This window comes from Saccopteryx leptura, chromosome 5, assembly GCF_036850995.1.
Source record: "Saccopteryx leptura isolate mSacLep1 chromosome 5, mSacLep1_pri_phased_curated, whole genome shotgun sequence".
Classification (NCBI taxonomy): domain Eukaryota; kingdom Metazoa; phylum Chordata; class Mammalia; order Chiroptera; family Emballonuridae; genus Saccopteryx; species Saccopteryx leptura.
Window position 1 is genome coordinate 144,008,239 of NC_089507.1, and position 24,331 is coordinate 144,032,569.

Consider the following 24,331-nt stretch of genomic DNA (forward strand, 5'->3'; position numbering starts at 1 on the left):
AAGAACAGCAGAGAAGGAGTCTCTACATAAAAGTGCTCTGGGTATGGACTTAGAGTTGTGGTGTCACTGCCTGTCATTGGGGTCATTCTGAGAAAGTCACTTCCCTCTCTGTGCCTCAATTTTGTCATCTGTAAATTGAGGGATGGACTCCCTCCTGTCCCTGACCAGCAGGTGACTGCACAGGTGACTGACCCCGACTCCCTCCTCAATGAAACAGAACCTATGGTCAGACTTGCCCTGACTGCCTCACACATGTTTGTACAGGTAAGTGAGAAACTGGACACAGTGAGCTGTGTAAACGGCACACTTCTAGATAAGTATAGGTGTTGTCACTGTGCCATCAATGTCCATTCAGAGCTACCAGATAGTTCAGGGCTGTGACCAGCACCCACAGGGCTTCAGAATTCCTGGGAGTTAGCCTGACCTGTGGTGGCGCAGTGAATAAAGCATTGCCCTTGAACACTGAGGTCGCCGGTTGGAAACCCTGGACTTGCCCAGTCAAGGCACGTATGGGAGTTGATGCTTCCTGCTCCTTCCCTCTTCTCTCTCTCTCTCTCTCTCTCTCTCTCTCTCTCTCTCTCTCTCTCTAAAAAATAAAAGAATTCTTGGGAGCAGCTATGGTCAGAACAATGGGTTTCTCTCCTTGTTCTCCATGCTGACCTCTTAGACCCCCCCTCACATCACTAACCATGGCGTGAGGGGCCCTTCCAGACCCTCTGGAGTGGCCTCCACTGATGCTCCATCTGCTGGATGTCGTCTGTGTCTGTGTCGGGAATGAGGAGTTACCCCCATGGAGCAGATTAGCCAGTGCCCTGTCCGGCCTGTGACAGCTGCAGCCGTACAGAAAAGAAGGAAGTGTCCCAGAGCGATGACAGCTTGAAAATGTCTCCTGGTTCACAGACACTTCAGACAACTTAGTGAAAGACACACGTTGAACATTAGGGGACTGACACAATTAGAATACTAAGAGACCATCAGTTGGGCACTTCCTCTGCAATAAGCATCTTTAAATGCGTTCTGCACCCTTTGGTCTGCAGTCAGCCCTCAGCGAGGGGCACTGAGCCTCGGCTGGTCCAGGCCCCACTGCTGCTGAGCGCAGGCCCCCTTTCGGGTGAGCACTGCGCTGTGCGGACAGACACCCATGCTCCCTTTCCAGACGTTACAGTTTAATCTCTGTTGCAGATGAGTTTCTGTTAGAAACGTTCTTGCTTGGAGAAGGCCGTGTGACAGTTCCTGACATTGCAGACCATATGCGTTTACTGCGTGGGCCTCATGAAAACACCCCGCGGCCGGGCAGCGGGGAGGCGAGCCTCGGGGCGGTGCTGGACTTGCGGCGACCTCCAGAGCAGGACTGTTCTCTCCCTGGAGCCCACACAGGTGAGTCATCTTCCTCTACGCCTCCCTGCCCGCTGAAAGTGTTGACATTGGCTCAGTTTGTCTTCTCACCTGTAAAAGAGTAATAGGTGTATAGCCTTGACATGCACATGGGGGCTGCAAGCAGGTATTTGGAATGCACATATCCTGGATTTTTTTTTTAACTGTTGCCAAAAAAAATAAAATAAAAGGTGTGTCAAACTTTCTAAAAAAGTCCTCTCGTTCCATGACTGTGGTCATTTCCCATTTACTTGAAGGTGAATGGCAACCACTGAAAGGGTCACATCCTGCCAGACTTCCTCAGGCGACTCAGGTCGCTCAAGGGACACGCTCACCTGAGTCCCGTGGCCAGTGTGGCAGCTGGCCTGCAAAGGGGTTGCTGGTTGGCGGGGTCTGCCCGCCTCTGACCCAGCTGGTTTGCTGTCAGTCTCATTTTCTCTTTATTCCTATTTTTGAAACACATGTCATCTTACATACAATTATCAACACACTGAACCATAAGAGCCTTTTCTGCCATGTGAGCATGTGCTGCTCTGAGCTCTGTCGCTGTGTGAGGTGTGGGAGCAGCGTCACCCCCTTTTCTAGGAGCCCAACCCGGGATGTCACTCCGCAGGTGGTGACGGGCACTGAGCCACCTGAAGGCACCTTCATCCGGGTCCTGCGTAGGTTCGGAACTGTAGGGTCAGCAGGTGCACTCGATAAGTTAGTGAATCCCCTCCACAGTCTGGTGGAGACCAGCCTGGTGTGAAGAGCACGCAGCCTGGGAACCAGGCAAGTTTGGGTTCAAACTCCTCTTTCTCTGATGGATGAGTTCTGACCCAGGCAGGTACTTAATCTCTCTACACTGCAGTCCCTCATACACAAAGTGCTGGTCCTCACAGACTGTCTGTCCTGAGGGTCAGTGGGAATAACCAAGGTGAAGCACTCGGCACTGTTCCTGCAGCTGAGGTGCCCGGGCAGTACTGCCTTCCTGCCCGTCTGCGGGGATGAGCTTCCTCCCTGGGGCAGGTCACCCGGGTGCAGGGCTGAACTCTGCTGGCTCTTAGGGTTTCCAGCCTCCCTTCCCTGTGTGCAGGGGACTGGCGGTTTTCCCAGGACAGGGGACTAAGTGCTAACACTGGAAGGTTTGGGACAAACAGGGACAGTTGACGGCCCTACTAATGTTCATCTGCACAAGGCTGTTCTCAGAACAAGCCCTGGACATGTGAGCATGGCTTGCCTTCTAGGCCCAGGTACACCAGAGCTGTGTGGTCTTGGGACTTGAGTCCCTCCTGGAAGATGGGAGGGTAAAACCATGTGATTTAAAAAATTTTCAAATTAAAGTATAGTTGACATTCAATATTAGTTTCAGATGTACAACACAGTGATTTGACACTTACATCCCTTATGATGTGATCACCACAATAAGTCTAATAATCACCTGTCACCACACAGAGTTATGATATGATCGACTTGCTATGCTATACATTACATCCCCCGGACCTGTGTGCCTGGAATTCTGTGCCTTTCGATCCCCTTCACCTCTGGCAGCCACCAATCTGTTCTCTGAGTGTCTGTTTCTGTTCTTGTTTGTTTTAGATTCCACATACAAGTGAAATCAGATGGTATTTGTCTTTCTCCAACTGATATAACACCCTCTAGGTCCATTCATGTTGATATAAATGGCAAGATTTCACTCCGGCTGAGTAATATTCCATTGTATATAAGTACCACATTTTCTCTTAAAGGTAGCAATGGACATGACATCTAGCTTACTTCCATGTCTTGGCCATTGTACATAATGGTGCAATGAACACAGGGATGCACATATCTTTTCAAATTAGTGTTTTTATTTTCGTCTTTTCATATATCTGTGGTCATTTGTGTGTCTTCTTTGGAAAAATGTCTACTCAAGTCCTCTGCTCATTGCTTTTTACTGGATTGTTTGGTTTAAATTTTTGATGTTGAGTTTTATTAGCTATTATATATATTCGGTATTAACTCCTTCTTGAATGTATTATTGGTGAATATCTTCTCCCAATCAGTGGGTTGTGTTTGATTTTGTTGATGATTTTCTTCTCTGTGAAAAGTTCTTTGACATAGTCCCATTTGTGTATTTTTTTCTTTTGTTTCTCTCACCTGAGGAGACATCTCCGTCAAAATATTACTTAGATCAATGTCAAAGAGTTTTCTGCCCATATTTTCTTCTAGGAGTTTTATGGTTTCATGTTTTATGTTTAAGTCTTTAATCTGTTTTGAGTTATCTTTGTATATGGTATAAGAAAGTGACCAGGCCCTGGCCGGTTAGCTCAGTGGTAGAGCGTCGGCCTGGCGTGCAGGAGTCCCGGGTTCGATTCCCAGCCAGGGCACACAGGAAAAGCACCCATCTGCTTCTCCACCCCTCCCCCTCTCCTTCCTCTCTGTCTCTTTCTTCCCCTCCCGCAGCCAAGGCTGCACTGGAGCAAAGTTTGCCCGGGCGCTGAAGATGGCTCTGTGGCCTCTGCCTCAGGTGCTAGAATGGCTCTGGTTGCAACAGAGCAACGCCCCAGATGGGCAGAGCATCGCCCCCTGGTGGGCGTGCCAGGTGGATCCCGGTCGGTGCATGTGGGAGTCTGACTGCCTCCCTGTTTCCAACTTTAAAAAAAAAAAAAAGAAAGTGACCAGCTTCATATTTTACATATCAATATATCAGTCCAGTGTCTCCAACACCATTTATTGAAGAGTTTCTTTACCCCATTGTACATCCCTGCATTTTTGTCATAAGTTAAGTGACCAGGTAGATGTGAGATTATTTCTGGCCTCTCTGCTCTGTTCCCCTGATCCTATGTGTTTTGGTGCCAATATCTCACTGTTTACATTATGAAGCTCTTCGGTGTAGTTTGAAATCAGATGTGTGAGACCTCCAGTGTGTCTGTCCTTTCTCAAGATGGCTGTGGCTGCTCGGGGGCTTCTGTAGGTGAACCACATGATTTCTAATGTGACTTCAGCCATAACAGTCTGTGGTCCTAGCGGAGCGGACCTCTGCCCATGTCAGTAGAGGCCACGTGGACATTCCCTCTTGGGCTACGCATGCACATGTGCAGAAAACTGCTGACAACATTCCCCTGGCACCCAGGCACCGTCCTTTCCTGAACTCTGGATGCTGCAGTCCTGACTAGTCAAGCAGCTTAGAGTAACACGGTTCTCAAGTCCTGATAATGTCAGACTGACTTGTCCCAGCCTGAGCTCCGCTGTTCACCTCCAAGGGTGTGTCCTGGAGACAGCTTCCGGGGTCACTCAGAGCCTGCTCTGGGCTGTGAGTCACTGCATATTTTCCATATTGACTTTTAAGTTTTTCTCTGTGTGTGACAAGTGGAAGCACTGTGCCACACTGCCCCTCACAACGGCCTCTGAGCAGACAGAGACCAAGTCTGGAGGTCCCACTGGTGATGTGCTCTGCTTTTTATTCTGTTTACACTTCAAAGCTTTAAGCTGACGGAGTGAAGGGCTTCCAGTGATTAAAATAAACCTTTCAGTGAAAAAAAGCCATTTTTATTAACTCTTTTTTAAAAAATATTTTATTCATTGATTTTTTAGAGAGAGGATAGAGAAAAAGAGGAAGACAGGAAGAGCTGGAAGCATCAACTTCTAGTTGCTTCTCACGTGTGCCTTGACCAGGCAAGCCTGGGGCTCTGAACTGGCTACCTCAGTGTTCCAGGTCAACGCTTTATCCACTGCACCACCACAGGCCAGGCCAGGCTGTTCTTTTTTTCTTTTGACAGAGACAGAGTGAAAGACAGAGAGAGGGACAGATAGGGACAGACAAACAGGAAGGGAGATGAGAAGCATCAATTCTTTGTTGTGGCACCTTAGTTGTTCTCATTGATTGCTTTCTCATATGTGCCTTAACTGGGGGGCTACAGCAGACTGAGTGACCCCTTGCTCAAGACAGCGACCTTGGGTTTTTGAACCTGGGTCCTCGGCATCCCAGTCTGACACTCTATCCACTGTGCCTGGTCAGGCAGGACTCAATTTCTTTGTATTTAATATTTCTAACCTGGAACATTGAAATATTCATAGATCTATTTTTTTGATCACTGAAAATACAAGCAAAATTCAAACACCAAACCATTGTGTACCACCTGATGGTTTCTTGTTTTATTGATTTTTCAAAAACGGTAACTGAAAGGTAAGGACTTCTTCCCCTGAAGGCAGAACAGACAGCTGCTATCACACTCTGTGCCTGGGCCCCACAGCATATCCCCCGAGTTCCACTCAGTTAAACAAGAGTTTCCACGGCGCCCCGGGACTTCAACATTGTCTTTATGGAATTAAGGAGGGATTTGCATATTCTCCCCAAGAATGCTGGTCTTTGGATGTTTGTGTGGGCTTGGGCATACGCTACTGCCAGGCTCAAAAGCAAACTGTCTGCCCGTCAGCACCTGACTTACAGGGCAGAGGCCCTGCTGCAGTCCCACCTGCTCCAAGCCATGCAGACACTGACAGAGAACTTCACTAATGAGTCAAGTAACACAAAAGGTTACAAACTGTGCTCGCTCTTTTATCTTTGTGCTCATTTTCCGATGATGATATTAATAAAATACAGAAAAAATATTTCAAGCTAAAGATTGAGGAAGCAATAGAAGAAAAACAATGGCCTAAATATTCCAAACTCTTTTTACATCATTCCAGCTCCAAACAGATCTAGAGTCATGATTTTCAATCTTTTTCATCTCAATGGTACACATAAACTAATAAAATTCTGCAGCACACCAAAATATATATTTTTGCCTATCTGACCAAAAAAAAAAATAGGTATAATTTTGATCCATTCACCCCAAACAACTATTGTTGTGTTGGCTGTTGTCATTTTAACTTGACAATCTAAGGGAAAAGACGTCAGTGCCCCAACTAAATAGTCAGGTATTGCATGTTTTAAAAAATTCTTGCGGCACAATGGTTGAAAATCGCTGATCTAAAGACCTTAGATGCCACATGACTGACGGATGTCAATTTTTTCCTCATCTCTACTGATAATCTAACGAGATAAGATCAGGAAGAAAGGAAGGAAACAAAGATAAGAGAAATTATCATAGGCAGACACTTGCTTTGATTGTTTTCACACTGTTCGAGTTCATAAATTAACACTAATAAATGATATAAAAACACTTTATTTCTTTAATACAGTATATATAATATTGCACTCTTGTTTGCAAGGAGCGTGTGGGGAAAACTGTTCAGAAACTTTAACAATTGTCTGGGCCTGACGTTTTCAGGCACCACCACCTGATTGCAGCCACACTGAATCATAACCTGTAGAAAAAGGGCAGAGTTTCATAAACAGTCCTTTCTCTTCCCGTGTCAGTGACTGTAGTTTAAAGACTATCTCCGTACATACACACTTTCCAGTCACACAGGCACCTCCAATCTGCGGCGTTGCTAAACTGCAGCCATGTTAGCAAAACAGGACACGGTCCAGCTTTTCACCCCTTTCTCTTCCTATTGAGTTGAACCATGTTATCTTACATGCTATTCTCTCACGAGCAAATGAAACTATTTTGCCACAATAACTACTGTTCGTTCCTTTAAAAAACAATTACAAGCTTTTCATTCAGACTACACTGCAATACTTGACTTTCTCAAAGTCACTCTGCAGACGAGGGTGACTCAGGGTTAGGAAAGAACAGGCTCAGGATGAGCTTCACGCAGCTTTGACCTCGACAGCAGAAGTTACTCCACGTGGTTTTTCCCTTCCCTGCTCTCCTGCTTAAGTGCAAGAGCTTCTGGGAGATCTTGGTGGTTTTAAACAGAAACCAATTAAAAACATTATTTCCCCATCTGTTATATGGATGGTGAGTCTGCACCATTTTGATCTAAGATAAACTTGACCTAAGTTTCAGTTCATCCGACTCTGAGTGTAGGAAGGCACAAAACAAGTTTATTTAAAGCATTCACATACAAAATTAATAGAACACCTGCAAATGAGCAAACCAGGTATTGGAAAAGGTCATTTAAACATTCCTCTCATCTGTGACATTATAATTTTTAACTAAATGCAGCCCAGTGAACAGCAGCATTTTTAAAGGAACTGGGGGAAATTCTTAGAGAGGGAACCTCTTGTCTTTCCACCCAGTCTACATTGAGAAAGGTCATCTGTCAGCCCCCAGAGCCTCCACCTGTGCTGGTTGGGGACGTGTTTCACACCAATCATGGAGCAGAGAGCAAGCACAGCCAAAAGTTGGAATGCAATTAAACAACAGATACAAAAAGATAACCAAGAAAGTGCAGAAAGCAAGAAAGGAGAAAATGATTTAAAATTATTCTGATAAAACAAAAATTATTTAAAGTGAATAAAACTATTTGAAGACTATTAACTGTGTGAAATAAATATTTTAGTAACTAAAAAACCTACTCTCACAGTAAAGCAGTTAAAAATACAATATTAAACAAATACACAAATATAGGAAAATAAATTGGTTTAAAAATATTTTACCATTGTGAAATGCATTTCTCTCCTGTCCATATTTTTCTCTTTCTAATTACTTTGTCCTTGAAGAGATACATTTGGAAAGACTTGCCTGGCTGGCATTTTCTGTGGGTTGTCATCACTGACTCAGAATCTCTCAGAAGGTTCTGGATCTGAGGGCTCCTTATTTTACTCTGGGTGTTGTGAGCTGGTTCAGAATCTGGTCACAGTAACTCCTGATCAACCAGGATCTGACCCTCGTCTCCCAGCTGCCCAGAGGACTCCCCTCCCCTCAAACACGCCCTTTGCAGGAAGGGTGAGCTGGTGCAGCCCCTGGGTGCCTGCTGACACCTGGAGGGGCAGGGCCAGCGCAGCGGGAGGGGAACCGAGGCTCCTGCTCTCAATCAGAGATCTGAATCAGCTGACAGAGGAATGCTACTGATGGGTCTGACAATTCTTGATTCTTCTGCCAACTCTCAAAAAACTGTCCCAGTATAAAAAAATTATTTTTAGCAGTATTTCAACTCTTACTTTTCCTTTCATGATTTTGCACGTCTACTGCTCGATGGAAGTGGCACTAGTGAAATGACTGTGGAGCCTGCTGGTGATTTTAAAAGTGCTGCCTGGGCTACCACAGAAAGCCACCCTGGCCTGGTGTACACTGCAGTCTGTGCATGTGGAGTGTGAGCCACGGGGCCAGTACCACACCTTCTCGTGGTTCCACAAGTTTGATTCGATGGTGCCAATCAGCCCAAGATGACTGACAGCAGTAAATACCATGGCATGCTTGGTTGTCATATTCTTTGCCTATTTTTTTTTTTCCTTCTCAAAGTCAATTTAGACATTGTAAAAATGCATCATGGTGCCTCTTAGCAAACCAGTCAGATATGCTCCTGAAAACATTTCCCCACGTCTGCTGCCCCCTGGAGGCCAGGCTGGGACCACCTCAAACAAGGAAGCATCCTTGTCATAGCTGCTGCTTGCTTCCTGAGTGCTAAGTTCTACCACCCATCTTTTCCGTAGCATTGCAAACCCTCTAAGTTACTTAAGCTTCTTCAGTGGGGTTCTTTCTTCCTGGGAAAAAAGTAATCATGTGGTCACTGGAGTGCACTGGACAACACCTGTGGCAGTGAGCATGACCCTGGGGTCCCCAATCTTCCAGGATGTACTTCAAGGAACCACCACCGTTGCGAAGGCTTGCTTCCTGAGGAGTAAGGAAAAGCCGTGAATCAACTAGGCAAAAGTTTTTTTTTTGTTTGTTTGTTTTTTTTTTCATTTTTCTGAAGCTGGAAACAGGGAGAGACAGTCAGACAGACTCCCGCATGCGCCGGGCCGGGATCCACCCGGCACACCCACCATGGGGTGATGCTCTGCCCACCAGGGGGCAACGCTCTGTCCATCCTGGGCGTCGCCATGTTGCGACCAGAGCCACTCTAGCACCTGAGGCAGAGGCCACAGAGCCATCCCCAGCGCCCGGGCCATCTTTGCTCCAGTGGAGCCCTGGCTGCGGGAGGGGAAGAGAGAGACAGAGAGGAAAGCGTGGCGGAGGGGTGGAGAAGCAAATGGGCGCTTCTCCTGTGTGCCCTGGCCGGGAATCGAACCCGGGTCCTCCGCACGCTAGGCCGACGCTCTACCGCTGAGCCAACCGGCCAGGGCAACTAGGCAAAAGTTTTAATGTCAAACATTACACTTCCAAGTCTGCTCCCTGCAGTCTTTGGCTTTGCAATATGTGCTGCCTTTTAAAACACTGCCTTTGTGCATTTTAAATTTTGAAAAGAAGCTGGCAGCCTTAGTAAAGACCTGCTACCACCCAATTTCTCTGCAGAACAAATGTCCACCTCCCTGAAGGCCTTTCTCTGAATTTTTGAAATTTCTGTTTCCCTCCAACTACTCACAGGACAGTAAAGAAAATCTATATGAATGTTGGTAAAGCCAGTGCTCACGATTACACATTTGAACAACAAAAGGAAAACAAGGCAGACAGTCCAAATATATATTTTCAGGCAAACAAACCCAACCCTTTTCAAACACAAGTCTCTCTAAAAAGGCCCAGGGCTGGCCTGTAGACAGAAAGCAGTGGCTTCAAGACCACTCAGCCACTGTTCACCAAAGGGCTGAGCTGGGGACCCAGAGCCTCTGCCTGGTCAGGGAAGAAGGGAGCCAGGAGGCAGGAGGGTTGTTTGCCCCCTGCCAGGGCATTTCTGCACGAGAGGAGAACATCGCTGTCCCATCAGCCGAGGGGCCCACAGGTCTTCCTTTTTAATCAAAGAGTACTGTGGATTATCTGAGATTTTTGCCTTAAAATTAAATGTTCGTCCCTAAGTAACCTAAAGGACAAGTTATCATTCTTTTATAAAAATATTAAAATCATTGACATATATTCTTTCCAAGAGCCAGGAGTCCTGACAGACTGCATTGCAGCAGGCCTGCATCTGAGTGATATGAAGGACAGGAAGATGACTAAATACCAGCAGACAGAGGAGCAACTTTCATGAATTATATGCTGGGAAACGGAACACAAAACTCACCCACGTGTAACTGTCTATTACTCACGATCCCCAGTGGGGTCTGGTGCACATTCAGTGAGTCATTCTCCAGCTCTGAACTCTCCATTTTCAAAGCAAACATTTTACTCCATGTGGGTAATAAACTTATGAGTTTGTTATTTAATTCTGGATAGTATATTTTCATTTTAATTGATAATATCTCTGCCTACCAATGGGACAAAAACCTCCATATGAACTATATTTGCTTTCTTTTTCATTTAGAAAGTATAGCTTTGTCAGGCTTGGATTTTCTGAACTTTTTATGAAAACATAAAATGAATCTGTGAGAATTCCCACACAACGTCCTGATAAACCAGAGAAAAATTAGAGCTTGCCTTCCTGCTCCCACTGCTTCCAGAAGTTACGACCCCGTGAGGACAGGTTGGCTGCTGGTGGCCCTCACCTATGAAGGGGAAGGTGCCCCGCTCAGACTTTGGGTCCCGGCTCTCTCCACAGGCCCTTCTTCAAGGGACAGAAGGTCTCCAAGTGTCAGTCAGAAGCAGCTGTTGCCTCGTCCTGGGGAGCTGGATAAGGCCTGGAACACTCACCTCCCTCTCCACCCTCTAGCTACCCAGACATTTGGTTTCCTGGGTTGAAGTATCCAGGAACACAAGCTCTGTTTTGGGTCTCAGGGAGTAAATTTTGAAGCAAATATTTACAGTGCCGGTGACTGCTGAGGCCCACAAATCCTGGGTAGGCTCTTTGTGAAGTCTGTCTCCCTTTTTTGAGCAAAAGCAGCTCAGAAGGCAGGTGGCACTGCCCCCTACTGGAATACACAGGATTAGGAGAGAGGGAGGCCTTACCTCTGTTCTGCATGGATTCACCAGTTCTTAAGTCTGCTCCTCTCTCTCAGCCTCAAATGCCCCTCTCTGTCAGAAGGGAAAGTTCTCACAGGCTAACAAAACTTCTCACATTTTTCTTAGGTTCAAACCGAAACAGGCCTTGGAACGGTTGCTGTGTGGACTGCACTTAAATCTTCTAGGATACTGCTTTGACCCTGGAGCCCTGCGGTGGGTCTGGGTTTGGAAGGACCTGGGGGCGGCTTCTATGTCAATGTTGTCAGGCTTCATTTCAGTTGTGCGTCATCTTGTCACTCAGCACTGTTCAACCTCCAATTCTGCCTTCCCTCTGTGCACAGCACACAGGTGCTCTGAAAACCTGGGGGGAGTGATTTATGGACAGCGGAGGCCCTAAGAGCAGCGGTGCAGCTGTCAGAAGACAGTTTCCACCTCCCAGCTCAGGGCCCACTCTGGGACCAAGCTGGACCCCTAAAACCTTCCTCTTCCACCACAAGATGTTCATCTCATATCCAATCTCATCCCAGTTCAAAAACACAGTCTGTGAAAAATACAAGTAAATTTTTTTTTTTAATTTTGACTGCCTATTTACATTCTTTGGGGGCTTATGCTAGTGGAAAATAATCTTCAAGAAATTATAAGGAAGAACTTAAGTCACGATCCTTCCAAGTCCTAAACAAACAATGATCTCCTCTCTCCTGGTTAGTTTTCATGTTTGTACTAAGGTCATGGCCACTTGGAGAACTTAGTTAGCATCAACACCCCTTCAGTCCTGAGATACAGGTGAGCTCTGTACACACTTGTCTTGTGGATCCTCCCCCACCACTGACACTGACTCTTCAATTAGTTTATCTCAAAGGCAGACAAAATACTTCCATCACATGATTTAAAAAAATCTACAAGTTGTCACTGAAGGATAAGAGAAGAAAAGATTACGTAATGTAGCCCTGGCCGGTTGGCTCAGCGGTAGAGCATCGGCCTGGCGTGCAGGGGATCCGGGTTCGATTCCCGGCCAGGGCACATAGGAGAAGCGTCCATCTGCTTCTCCACCGCCCCCCTCCTTCCTCTCTGTCTCTCTCTTCCCCTCCTGCAGCCAAGGCTCCATTGGAGCAAAAGATGGCCCGGGCGCTGGGGATGGCTCCTTGGCCGCTGCCCCAGGCGCTAGAGTGGCTCTGGTCGAGGCGGAGCGAGGCCCGGAGGGGCAGAGCGTCGCCCCTGGTGGGCATGCCGGGTGGATCCCGGTCGGGCGCATGCGGGAGTCTGTCTGACTCTCTCTCCCCGTTTCCAGCTTCAGAAAATAAAAAAGAAGAAGAAGAAAAAAAAAAGATTATGTAATATTTAAATTCTTGGTTTTCATAAAAGAACCTTGAAATCATGGCCTCCTCTTCCTTCTCCATCCCCCTCAATGTCCTCCCCAAGTGTGCCTGGAAGGAGGCACACAGGTGACAGTGAGGACTTAGCTCTCCAGTGAGTAAGAACTGGAGGTCAACCCTGTGATACTGGTGTTCAAGGGCAGGAAACCTACCTCCTGCCCCGTCATCAGAGGCAATTGGCTAGAGCCACAGCCATTCGGGCCCAAGGACACTAGAGAATCTAGTCCTGCGCCCAATTCAGCTTGTGAACTACGCTGCTCCAGTGACGTCCTTAGAGCTCGCAAAACAATTCAAATAAATTTAGCCCAACAGAGACCTTTCCAGGTAAAGGAATGCTCGACTGCTGACAAGCCCATAGAGGCCCCTGCTCCAGCACGCTGGCAAAGGCCTCCGGGACGTGGGCATAGCTCACTGTCCTCCTGGAGGGAAATGGCAGTGCCTTGGACTGCAGGGAGCAGACAGTTCTGACCTAACCGCGGGAGGCCCACAGTTGAATTCATGCAGGAACTAGGGCTCCCAGGCTGTTTTCAGAGCAGGAAACTAGCAGAGGTGTAAAACTGCTTTCTGACAGCATTTTGTAATTCCAACATTTCTTCTTGCCGTAGTCATAAGCCAGCTGGGATGGTGCTGAGGTATACAGAATGACGTTTCCAGGCAGTCAGAAGCGACGCATTGAAAAGAAAGCGCCCTAGACCCGCGGGGACCTGCACTGTCACGCAAGGGACTCTGCGTCTCAATCTCTAGGTTCCCTTCCTATTCTACAGGCCTGACCATCCAGCTCGGTCACACTCACGGAGCCCTCACAGACATGCGCACAGACACTGCGCTCACCCTCGGGTCCCTGCCTCCGGGCGCAGCGGTCACGCCGGATCTTGCAGCCGCGGCCCTGGGGTCTCCTTGGCCTTCTTACAGGTGTACAGCCACTTGATGATGCGGGCGTTCCTTTCGATGACCGAGGTAGTGCTAGGCACCTGCTCCGTCAGCTCCTCCTCCTGCAGCCCCTCGTCGCCACCGCTGTGCCTGGAGAAGCCGCTACCGGAGGTGGCGACGCTCACGCTGCGGACCTTCAGGGCGAGGCAGTCCGAGCCCGCGGAGAAGTTCTGCCTCCCGAGCGCCTCCACCACCTCGGGCTCCAGGCCGCAGAACTGGAAAAAGGTGTCGAATTCGGCCGCGGACATGGAGTAGCGGGAACTGAGGTCTGACTGAGAGCGCTGCAGCCCTCCGCACCTGGCCGCTGGCCGCTCCGGGCTCCGGGGTGCGGCCGGGACGCCTAGGCGCGCGGGGGGTGCGGCTGGGATACTGGGGCGCACGGGGGGCGCGGCCGGAACTCTGGGCGTCGCGGCCGGAACGCTGGGGCGCGCGGCCGGAACTCTGGACATCGCAGCCCGGACGATGGGGCGCGCGGGGGGCGCGGCCAGGACGCAGGGGGTCGCGGCCAGGACGCTGGAGCGCGCGAGGGGTGCAGTGGGGATAACGACAGGCGTGGGGGGCGCGGAGGCCGCTCCAAGGCCAGGCTTTGTTGGTGCCGCCTCCTCGTTTCTGGTCCTTTCCTCCTCTCCCGTCGAGGACGTCTCGGAGGGCGCCGGCATCTTGTCTTTGCCGGGCCCCGGGAATAGCTTCCTCACCAGGCTGCCCCTGATGCTGTGGGCGCCCGGCCCGCGCACGAACTCGCACTTCTGCCGGTACATGATCAGCGAGTCCGGCCTCAGCGGCTTCCGCACGATTGCCCTGCGCACTACGACCCCGGTGGCGCAGGCCGGGGGCTGAGCGTCACCCGCCTGCCCATCGCCCGCCTCGGAGCTGCTGCCCTCGGAAGGTGGACCCCGGGCTGCCCCTGGCTGGCCTCGCACGTACTTGGCGCGGTCAGCCGCCAGCCTCTCCACAGCGCTCTTGCCTGCCGGCCGCGCACTGTCCGGGCCCCGGGGCAGGAACCGCTCCATCGTGGGCGCGTCCAGGCCCGGCAGCGCGCGCATCCTCACTGGCAGAGACGCTGGGGCTCTGATCCCTCTGAAACGCTCTGGCTGCGGCGCCCGTCTGTCCGGGACCAATTCCGAAGTCCGCGTAGGGCGGGGACCGGCGCCCCGTGCCGGCCTGCTCAGGTCCGGACTCTAGGGAGCACGGGTCCGCACCGATTAGAGAGTCGCCCCAGGACCGCCCGCTTCTAGACTGGCTCAGCGCCCCGCCCCTCACCTCCCGACCCGCCCCTCACCTCACCTTCGGCCCGCCCTGTGTTCCGGGGGCTGGGAGAGCCAGGCTGCCGTGTCCCCGTTCAACCCCGCCCCCAGAGGAGCTGGAAGGGACCCCGTTCATTCAGCCCTGCCCGGGTAGAGCCATTGGTCACCGCTGGAGGCTGGCACTTCCGGAGTAGGGAAGGAAAGGAGGAAGGGCTCCTCACCCTCACCCCCACCGGAGGCAGGTGTTTCACGTTCTTTGAATTGTTAAAGGGACCTCAGCGTGTTTGGAAACTTAACTTCAGTTTCCAAAGTCTCTACCTGAGCACAGATCTTATTACTGTAACGGAAACCGATATCAAATAAAGGAAACATGGTAGGAGAGACTCAATCTATGTGCTAAGTGGAAAGGACCCAGGAACCTACAGGTCCAGACTCAGTTACTGGCCAGCCACGTCCCTGACCCAGACCTGAGCAAGGTCCAGGGACTGTGAGGACAGGAAGGGCCGAGGCTTGGTGATTTGGATAAAGCCTGACCAAATGCCCAGAGTAATTGCTGTTTTCATGTAACCAAGACAATGAGGAAACCAAGGTTCACAAGGCAGTGGATCAGCCTAGGAATGCTAAAAGTATAAGATAAAGTATTTCCAAAATTCCATAATTTCCAAAAGCTGGACACGGGACTAAAAATATCTGCCAGGGTGCAACGTCTACCTTATCTCTTGTGTTACCTACGGCCAGTCCAAGACCCGCTGACCTTTCATAGTTGTGGCTGCTGTTACTCCTGCCACAATAGGGCAGTGTGTGTGTGTTTGGGGGGGAGCAGGCAGGAGGGTGCCTTGGGTCCGGTGCTGATTGTTTACAGAAAAACATCTGAGTGCCAGTGGGCACCAAAAGGTGGTGGTGAGTCAGCAGGTGCAGCAGCTGAGTGAACTCAGCCAAGGTTTGGCACATCTGTACCAATCCACCACCAACCACTGGCGATCAAACAGCAGCAGGGTTGTGCTAAGTGGGCCTTGAGACGTTAGTCCCTGTGAGGCCAAATCCCGTAGTCAGGGAGAGAAGTACAAGAAGCCAGGTCTCCTGAGAACCAGACTGGCCATGTCCTCTTACTGGGGCTCACCAGAAAGAAGACTGTGGTCTTTAGGTAAATGACGAAGGACATGTACACATAGAGGTGGGCAAAAGTAGGTTTACAGTTGTTCGTATGGAAAATAATACAAGAAGAAACTGTGCTGTGTGTAGTCACAACTGTAAACTTACACACACCTATATATACACACAAGGAGGGAGAGAGAGACAGAGGGGGGGGGAGGAAGGAAACACTTCTGAGTTGGACTGATTGTTTCCCATATTAGGGTACTTCTCCTGGAGAGGCCTGATGGGCCCCAAAGTCCAGCCTTGTCTCTGGTCACCCAGCCTGGTCTCCTGTCAGTCAGAGGGGAATAAAAACTCTTTTCCTGCCCTGGCTGGATAACTCGGTTGTTAAGAGTGTGGGCCCATGCATAAAAGTTGCCAGTTCAATTACCGGTCAGGGCACATACAGGAACAGGTCATTGTTCCTGACTCTGTCTCTCTCTTTCTTTCCGTCTCTCTCTCTCTCTGTCCCCTTCCTCTGTCTCTAAAATCACTACATCTGGTGTGAATGAATCAAAATTTAAAACAAAATAAACAAACCCCCCCACAAAAACCTCTTTTTAATTGTTTAACCACAAGTGTGTACAATTGCAACCGTTTTGGTGGAGAGAACTGCTAAGCTGTGGAATGTGTGTGAGCCTGGGTCTGCCATTCACAAACTCTGCTCTTCTGTTCTTCTGGGTACAAGAGTCCTCTCAGGTTCAACCTGACTGAGCAGAAGGAGGCCCTGCGAAGACTGGGGGAAAGAATGAGGGCTACCTATGGCCGGGTCAGTTTAGAGAGATTAGAGAGAGCCCTGGAGGCAAAGCCAGAGAGCATTTATCAATGTTTTAGGTTAGGAGACAAAATAAGTAGGTCCTAAATAAGTAAGACTACTCCGATTTTCTTGTGCCCTAAGTTAAAGTCATGTTTAGAAAGAATCTTTTATTTAACCCCCTGACTCCAGGAAGGGGAGTGGTTTTCCAAGTGGTCCCCAGCATTGTTTTTCAACACCTCCCCCCACTGTGAAAGAGTTAACCATACTGAAGTATGAAGATGAGAGACCTGATGTTCTTAGTTGAATTCAGTAATGCTCAGGGTGATTGCTACTTATCAGCCCGTATCATTGATGAAAGTACTATTGAGGTTGTCTTAGAGATCTTTGTAACTTGTACTCTTATTTGTACAACCTTCTGTACTGTGCAGAGCATTTATAAGTCATGCACAATAGACAAAAAAGCATTTGGACAAACTTACGTAGTATTCAATGCATTGTACGTGTGGAGTTCGGTAATCAAACACCAGCTTGTACTGTAATGCAGTATGGTAACACTTTATCTGTTACATGTTACCGTTTCTGGCTCTCTCTTTCTCTTAGTAGTATATATTTTTTTCATGCTTGCTCAAATAGTCGTGTATATACTCACGTGTTCAGAACATGTCCATATTGTTTGGAAATAAAAGATTGTGTGTTGTAGTGTCATGCTGTAAATTTATTTTTATTTTTTAAATTTTTCTCAAGTGAGAAGCAGGGAGGCAGAAAGTCAGACTCTCGCATGTGCCCAACCGGGATCTACTAGACATGCCCACCAGGGGGCAATGCTCGGCCCCTCTGGGGTGTTGCTCCACTGCAACTGGAGCCATTCTAGCCCCTGAGGCGGAGGCCATGGAGCCATCCTCAGCACCGGGGCCAACTTTTGCTCCAGTGGAGCCTTGGCTGCGGGAGATGAAGAGAGAGATAGAGAGAAAGGAATGGGGAAGGGTGGAGAAGCAGATGGGCACTTCTCCTGTGTGCCCTGGCAGGGAATTAATCCCAGGACTTCCACACACCGGGCCGGCGCTCTGCCACTGAGCCAACCAGCCAGGGCCTGTGCTGTAAATTTTAAACTCTAAAAGGAAAGAAAACAGCAACAAAACATTGTAGTCTTCTTCAAAATCAAAAACAATGGTCAAAAGAACAGTTGCGAGGACACCAACAGTGAACCAGGTACTAGAGCTTCAAGTTTAAAAGAAACAGTGAAAAAGAAAAGTGCCGATAATTTGGAAGGTAAAACAGAAGCCAGAAAAAGAAAAGGAAACTTTGTTAGATGTTATGATAAGAAGACTTAAAACTTGGTTTTGCCCTGGCCGGTTGGCTCAGTGGTAGAGCATCGGCCTGGCGTGCAGAAGTCCTGGGTTCGATTCCCGGCCAGGGCACACAGGAGAAGCGCCCATCTGCTTCTCCACCCCTCCCCCTCTCCTTCTTCTCTGTCTCTCTCTTCCCCTCCCGCAGCTGAGGCTCCATTGGAGCAAAGATGGCCTGGGCGCTGGGGATGGCTCCTCGGCCTCTGCCCCAGGCGCTAGAACGGCTCTGGTCACAACAGAGCGATGCCCCGGAGGGGCAGAGCATCGCCCCCTGGTGGGCAGAGCGTCGCCTCCTGGTGGGCGTGCCGGGTGGATCCCGGTCGGGCGCATGCGGGAGTCTGTCTGACTGTCTCTCCCCATTTCCAGCTTCAGAAAAGAAAAAAAAACAAAAAACAACTTGGTTTTACTGCAGCACCTGGCACTGAATTATCACCATGGCCCCTGTGTGTGTGTCACAATGTTGGATGTCATTGGAAGAAGAATATCCATCTCTTAGTTACAGAGTTATTAAATTTCTAATCGCATTTTCTACTACCTACGTGTGTGAGAAGACTTTTCCAGCCCTACCCATCACTAATAAACAAACAGAGAAACCAAATGAATGTCAATGCGGCGCTTCTTCTAGGAAACTAAACTACAGCTCAGGTATCAAGTGTTCTTGCAAAGAAGCAACAGCAGATTTTGCATTAGCTGTACTTGAATGAAATAGTGTTCTCTAGAAATTTCAGTTGTATTTTATAAAAAAATACTGTATTTGTTTTACTGTTTGGTCATTTTGGATACTTTTCATTTTATAGTATTGTGGTTAAAAGATAATGCACAAAATACTAATGGTTTTTATTTCTGCCTTAGTGGTCCCCAGAATAATTCTTCTTCTTTCACTGGTTCCTAAGTGTAAAAATGTTGAAAACCACTGACCTACAGAACTGTTGTAGGAGATATTTATGAGAATGCCTTGCGATACTGGTCCTATCATGAGAAAAATCTGGGAAATTGCCTCTTAAATTGTCCTTTCTGTAACTAAGGTTGCACAACAGCATTTTAAGGAATCTGAGAATTTCAGCACTAAAGAAATCCATGTAGTTTGTTTGCTTCATAACTTCTCACACTCACTGGAGAACAAAATGTGCTTGAGTGAGTGTGTCACAGAGTTCCAGTTAGCACCTGGTGCCAGGCCTTGCTTAGAAAGAACAAGATAATTCATATAAATGCCTTTTCAATATTGAAGAAAGTGGCAGAGACACAATGTATGTGTTTGATTCCTAGTATATGTATTTTCCTGTATCATCTCCTCACTCACCAGAGTGAGACCCCATTGTAACTCATATTATTATTGAAAAATCAACATTCTTTTCTCTAGCTTACCAAAGTGCCTCTGTTTTAATATAAACCTATTTCTTCTTGCTGACTTTTATAAACTTTTGGAAAAACCTATCACTATCTCTTTATAAAAACCCATTTCAATAATGATAAGAAAGTGTTTCAAGTATTTACTTCCTTTCAAGCTTTCTCTTACTATTCAATCATTACTTTTAATCACTTTAGTCACCTTTCTTTGAACTTTCACCAGTTTTTCATTCTCGTCTTATGATCACAGTAAGGCAGCTTTGAACCTCAGAAAACAAGAAACAAAATGAATAGAGCCTTCCTGGTTCAAGGGGCGCTGAGTCCGTGTTCCTGGAGCAGATACAGCCAGGTGGTTGGGAGTGAGGACTCAGGGTGTTTGCGGCCAGAGGGAAGGGCCAGGAAAATGCCAACCTGAACAGCCAGGGAGCAAGGCCCTTAGTGAAGCCAACCCCCTTATCCCCCTCACCCCTTGAAGTTCCCGAGCTGCAATAAGACATCACATAACCTGATGGGCACTAAAGCCAACACAAGACTCCTCAGGAATATTATGGGGGAAGCCAGTTAAATGACAGAGTGACACAATTGTTCTTAACAAGAACTCAGCAAGATTAACCTTGAGCGTAACACTTCAGATACTGATATTTTAACCTGAATGAAAGAAAACGTTGGTCAAATTGCAGTCACATGTTTACAGTTTCTCCATAAAGTTTCACAGGCATCGTGCCCATGTTAATCTTCAATAAACATAGTTTTACGTCACTTATTGGCATTTTACACGTTACTGAACTTGTTCTAAGAAGGCAGATGAGGTTTATTGAACCTAATGAAACATGATTATTTTGTCTGTGGGTGTGCCAATAAATGAAGGAGTGACTGAGTACAGACAATGATTGGCAAACATACCCTGGTGGCCAAATGATAGGCAACCGTCTGTGATATAGTGGATGTTTAATAGTGTCACAGTTAAGTGACATTATGTCACCCTCTGAATCAAAGGGACGAGGAAGTTCCTAAAACCAATTACTAAGAACTGGATATTAATTATACAAGAAGGCAAATGATAAATTACTTGTACAAAGATACACTTTTAGAGATAATTGCAAAGTTTAATAATTTATTTTGTACTTTAAGAGGAAGTTCATTGATTTTGAGATAGGTTTTTTTTTAGATTCTTTTATTTATTGATTGATTTTTAGAGAGAGAAAGAGATACAGAGATAGAGAGAGAAATGGGGGAAGGAACAGGAAGCATCAACTTGTAGTTGATTCTCGTACGTGCCTTGACCAGGCAAGCCTGGAGTTACAGCCTGCGACCTCAGCGCTTTCAGGTCAGTGCTTTATCCACTGCGCCACCACAGGTCAGGCCAGACAGACCTAGCTACTGATAGACTACAGGAGCGTGAACTTGTTGGCTCCAGTTTCTGGCCCCACAACAGGTTCTGATGATCAGCTCAGGTGGGGAAACCAGGAGGTTGTACTCAAGGACTGGCCTAGTTTGGGGGTCTAGACTGAAGTGCGGCCACGTCTCCTAACTCAGTGTTGGGGCATGTCCTCTGTGCCATGTATGAGTTCAAAGTTCATATTACAAACACCAGTAAATAGGTATGCGTGGTTGTATTGGTTTCTTATTGTTGCTATAACAAATTACCACAAACTTTCTGACTTGAAACCACCTAAGGCCCTGGCCAGTTAGCTCCATTGATTAAGAGCATCATGGGGAAACAACAAGGCTGTGGGTTCGATACCCGGTCAGGGAACACATGGGAAGCAACCAATGAATGCAGGACTGAGTGGAACAACAAATGAATGCTTCCTTTCCTCCTCCCCTCTCTCTCACTTCTTCTCTCTGTCTCTAAAAAAAATTAAAAAATTAAGCCCTGGCCAATAAATTTTCTGGTCAGGGCACATACAGGAGCAGCTCAATGTTCCTGTCTCTCTCTCCCTGCCTCTCTCAAAAAAGTAAAATAAAGTCAGTAAATAAATAAAAATAAAGAGAGAGAGAGAGAGAAAAAAGATACAACACAAATAAATGATCTCACACTTATGGTGGTTAGAAGTCTAAAATGAGTCTATAGAGCTGTGTTCATTTTGAAGGCTCTTGGGCCTTTTCTATATTCTAAAAGTTGCCCACAGTCCTTGGCTTTTGATCCCTTCCTCTATCATTAAAGCCACAGAATAGTGTCTTCTCTCTTCTTTGACCCTCCCTTCTGAAGTAAAAAATCAGGGCCTTGAGCAGTACTATTCATTGCTAGATGTTTGCCATTGAAAAAAATCATTTAACTTCTTAGAATTTTGGTTCTGTCTTCAGAACAGACATGAACCACTGCATGCTTGCCTTAAAAAGGCATGTGGAAGTGTTTTGCAAAATGCAATACTCTTCAAATACAGTTATTGATCACAGTGATAGAAGGCATTTCAAGCACTGATGAACTAAAGTTGAACTTGAAGTTATGACTTGAGGCAAGAAAGATTGTTCAGTGAGCAGCAGAGAAAAAATGTTGCAGGGTTCTTGCTATACATAGCCTTGAGGGTTTGGATGCACAAGGAAGAGCCTGGGTGATTGGAGCAGACATGCCGTTGAGGCGAATGATGAAGTTCATGAAGAGCTCTGCTTGAGGTACAGGGCAGTGCACATGCAAAGTGCAGCTGGGACAGTCACTGGTGAAGAATCAAGCCAGAACTGTGCTGGGTTGCCAAAGCCAGAGGCAAGCAGAATGAAATTGTGGGAAAACCCAAGTCAACAAGAACAAGTCCCAAAGAAGCAGGTATGTGAGGTGAAATATAATATTGAGGTTCAGGGAGTCCAGCTCCAAAAGAAAGCTTATTGGCGATTTGCAGCCACACATTGTTTACCGTCAGCCACCTGGTCAAAAGTTGTGTGTGCAGGAAGCAGGGCTGGGGGCCATGTTGGGGTCATGAGCATGCAGAATCAGAGGGTGTGGCAAGGATGTGGTCATCTGGGCAGGATGCTAGTTAGGAGGGAATAGCAAAGCAAAAACTAAACATAATTGCAATCAAATATGATGGAACCCAGGGAACCTGAAACCAGAAAATAGCAATTAACATTCTTTATCTGATATCAAAACAATTCAAAATTTCTCATGTTGTTCGATACTGTTGACACCTGCTACTTCTTAGAAAAGGCATATCCCCTTTATTAGTGTTAATAACAGCTTCTTCAGGAAGCCAACTGATTTATTTTATACTTTTCTTAATTATAGAGAAGGAAACAAATTCTTCAGGTCATTTCCCACATGTATGAAAAAGAAGAATTTAAACATGTTTACAGGGTCTGACTTCACAGTAACTGTGAAACATGCATGTATGTTCAGTTATTTCCTCTTCTAAAACAAAGTCCCCATTGCATTCCTTAGTAAAACCACTGTGTTCATTGGGAATGAGTTTGCTTAGAAGATCTCACCACAATACCATGTTTCATCTTGTCTTGTTAGGATCTTCTTGGCTGTGACAGTGTCTCAGACTTTTCTTGTTTTTATTTATTTTCTTAAATTTATTTATTGAATTTCTAGAGAGAGGAAGGGAGGGAGATAGAGTGACAGAGAGACATCAATCTGTTTCCTGTATGTGCCCTGACCAAGGACTGAACCTACAATCTTTGCATATGAGGACAATGCTCTAACCCAGTGGTCCCCAACCCCCGGGCTGCAGACTGGTACCAGTCCGTGGGCCGTTTGATACCGGTCTGCAGAGAAAGAAGAAATAACTTACATTATTTCCATTTTATTTATATTTAAGTCTGAACGATGTTTTATTTTTAAAAAATGACCAGATTCCCTCTGTTACATCTGTCTAAGACTCACTCTTGATGCTTGTCTCGGTCACGTGATACATTTATCCGTCCCACCCTAAAGGCCGGTCTGTGAAAATATTTTCTGACATTAAACCGGTCCATGGCCCCAAAAAGTTTGGGGACCACTGCTCTAACCAACGTAGCCATCGGGCAAGGCCTTTTCTTGATCTTAAGAGCTCTGGGGAGCAACAGTCAAGTATTTTGCATAATGTCCCTCAATAAGAATCTTTATATCTTTTTTTCTTCATGATGAGGCTGGGCTTCTATGGTTTTGGAAGGAAGACCCAGAGGTAGAGTTCTGTTTTTGTCATATCAGATCAGGAGTGATGAGCACAACATATGTTGATGTAAACCTGCATGACCTGGCTGAGGTCACAGTTATCAGGTTTCTTCCTTGTAGAGTTCAGCTTTTCCCCCCTTTTTTTCTTTTTCTTTTTAATTTTTTATTGATGGGTTGATTGATTTTAGAGAGAGCTGAAGGGACAGAGAGAGAGAGAGAATCATTAATTTGTTGTTCCACTTATTTATGCATTCATTGGTTGATTCTTGTATGTGCCCTGACCGGGGATTGAACCAGCAACCTTGGTGTATTGGGATGATGCTCTAACCCAGGGGTCCCCAAACTACGGCCCGCGGGCCGCATGCGGCCCCCTGAGGCCATTTATCCGGCCCCCGCCGCACTTCCGGAAGGGGCACCTCTTTCATTGGTGGTCAGTGAGAGGAGCATAGTTCTCATTGAAATATTGGTCAGTTTGTTGATTTAAATTTACTTGTTCTTTATTTTAAATATTGGATTTGTTCCTGTTTTGTTTTTTTACTTTAAAATAAGATATGTGCAGTGCGCATAGGGATTTGTTCATAGTTTTTTTTATAGTCCGGCCCTCCAACGGTCTGAGGGACAGTGAACTGGCCCCCTGTGTAAAAAGTTTGGGGACCCCTGCTCTAACCCACTGAGCTGCCCAGGCCCCTTTCCCATAATATTATCTGCAGATAGTCATCACATGTACCCACATCTAAGGAGCGGGGAGTTATGATCCAACTTCTTTAGGGAGAAGGACCTTAATGAGCCCATAAACCAGTGGTTCTCAAACTTTTTGAAGTCGGGGTGCACTTAAAATCTTACAAATAATTGTAGGTGCACTATATACAAATTTCTGAGAAATATGTTATAATAATTAAGTCAAATATTAAAGAAAAAATATAAAGTCCAAGCGTGTTTTTATGGTAATTAAACAAAATAAATACAACA

At 47.0% G+C, this 24,331-nt stretch overlaps 1 protein-coding gene across 1 annotated transcript; it reads right to left on the reverse strand.

Annotated features, from left to right (window-relative positions):
• Nucleotides 1-5,553: 5,553 nt before the first annotated feature.
• Nucleotides 5,554-16,897, reverse strand: FAM110C (family with sequence similarity 110 member C). Its single transcript, XM_066385729.1, has 2 exons — nucleotides 13,346-16,897; nucleotides 5,554-9,002 (listed from the first exon to the last, which is right to left on the reverse strand). Exon 1 carries the CDS (start codon nucleotides 14,485-14,487, stop codon nucleotides 13,375-13,377), a length of 1,113 nt encoding a protein of 370 aa, XP_066241826.1. The 5' UTR covers nucleotides 14,488-16,897; the 3' UTR covers nucleotides 5,554-9,002; nucleotides 13,346-13,374.
• Between the last annotated feature and the right edge of the window lie 7,434 nt (nucleotides 16,898-24,331).

What these genes read in the sequence shown, in the direction of transcription:
- FAM110C (XM_066385729.1), bottom strand. Translation starts at nt 14,487, where the DNA reads ATGCGCGCGCTGCCGGGCCTGGACGCGCCCACGATGGAGCGGTTCCTG.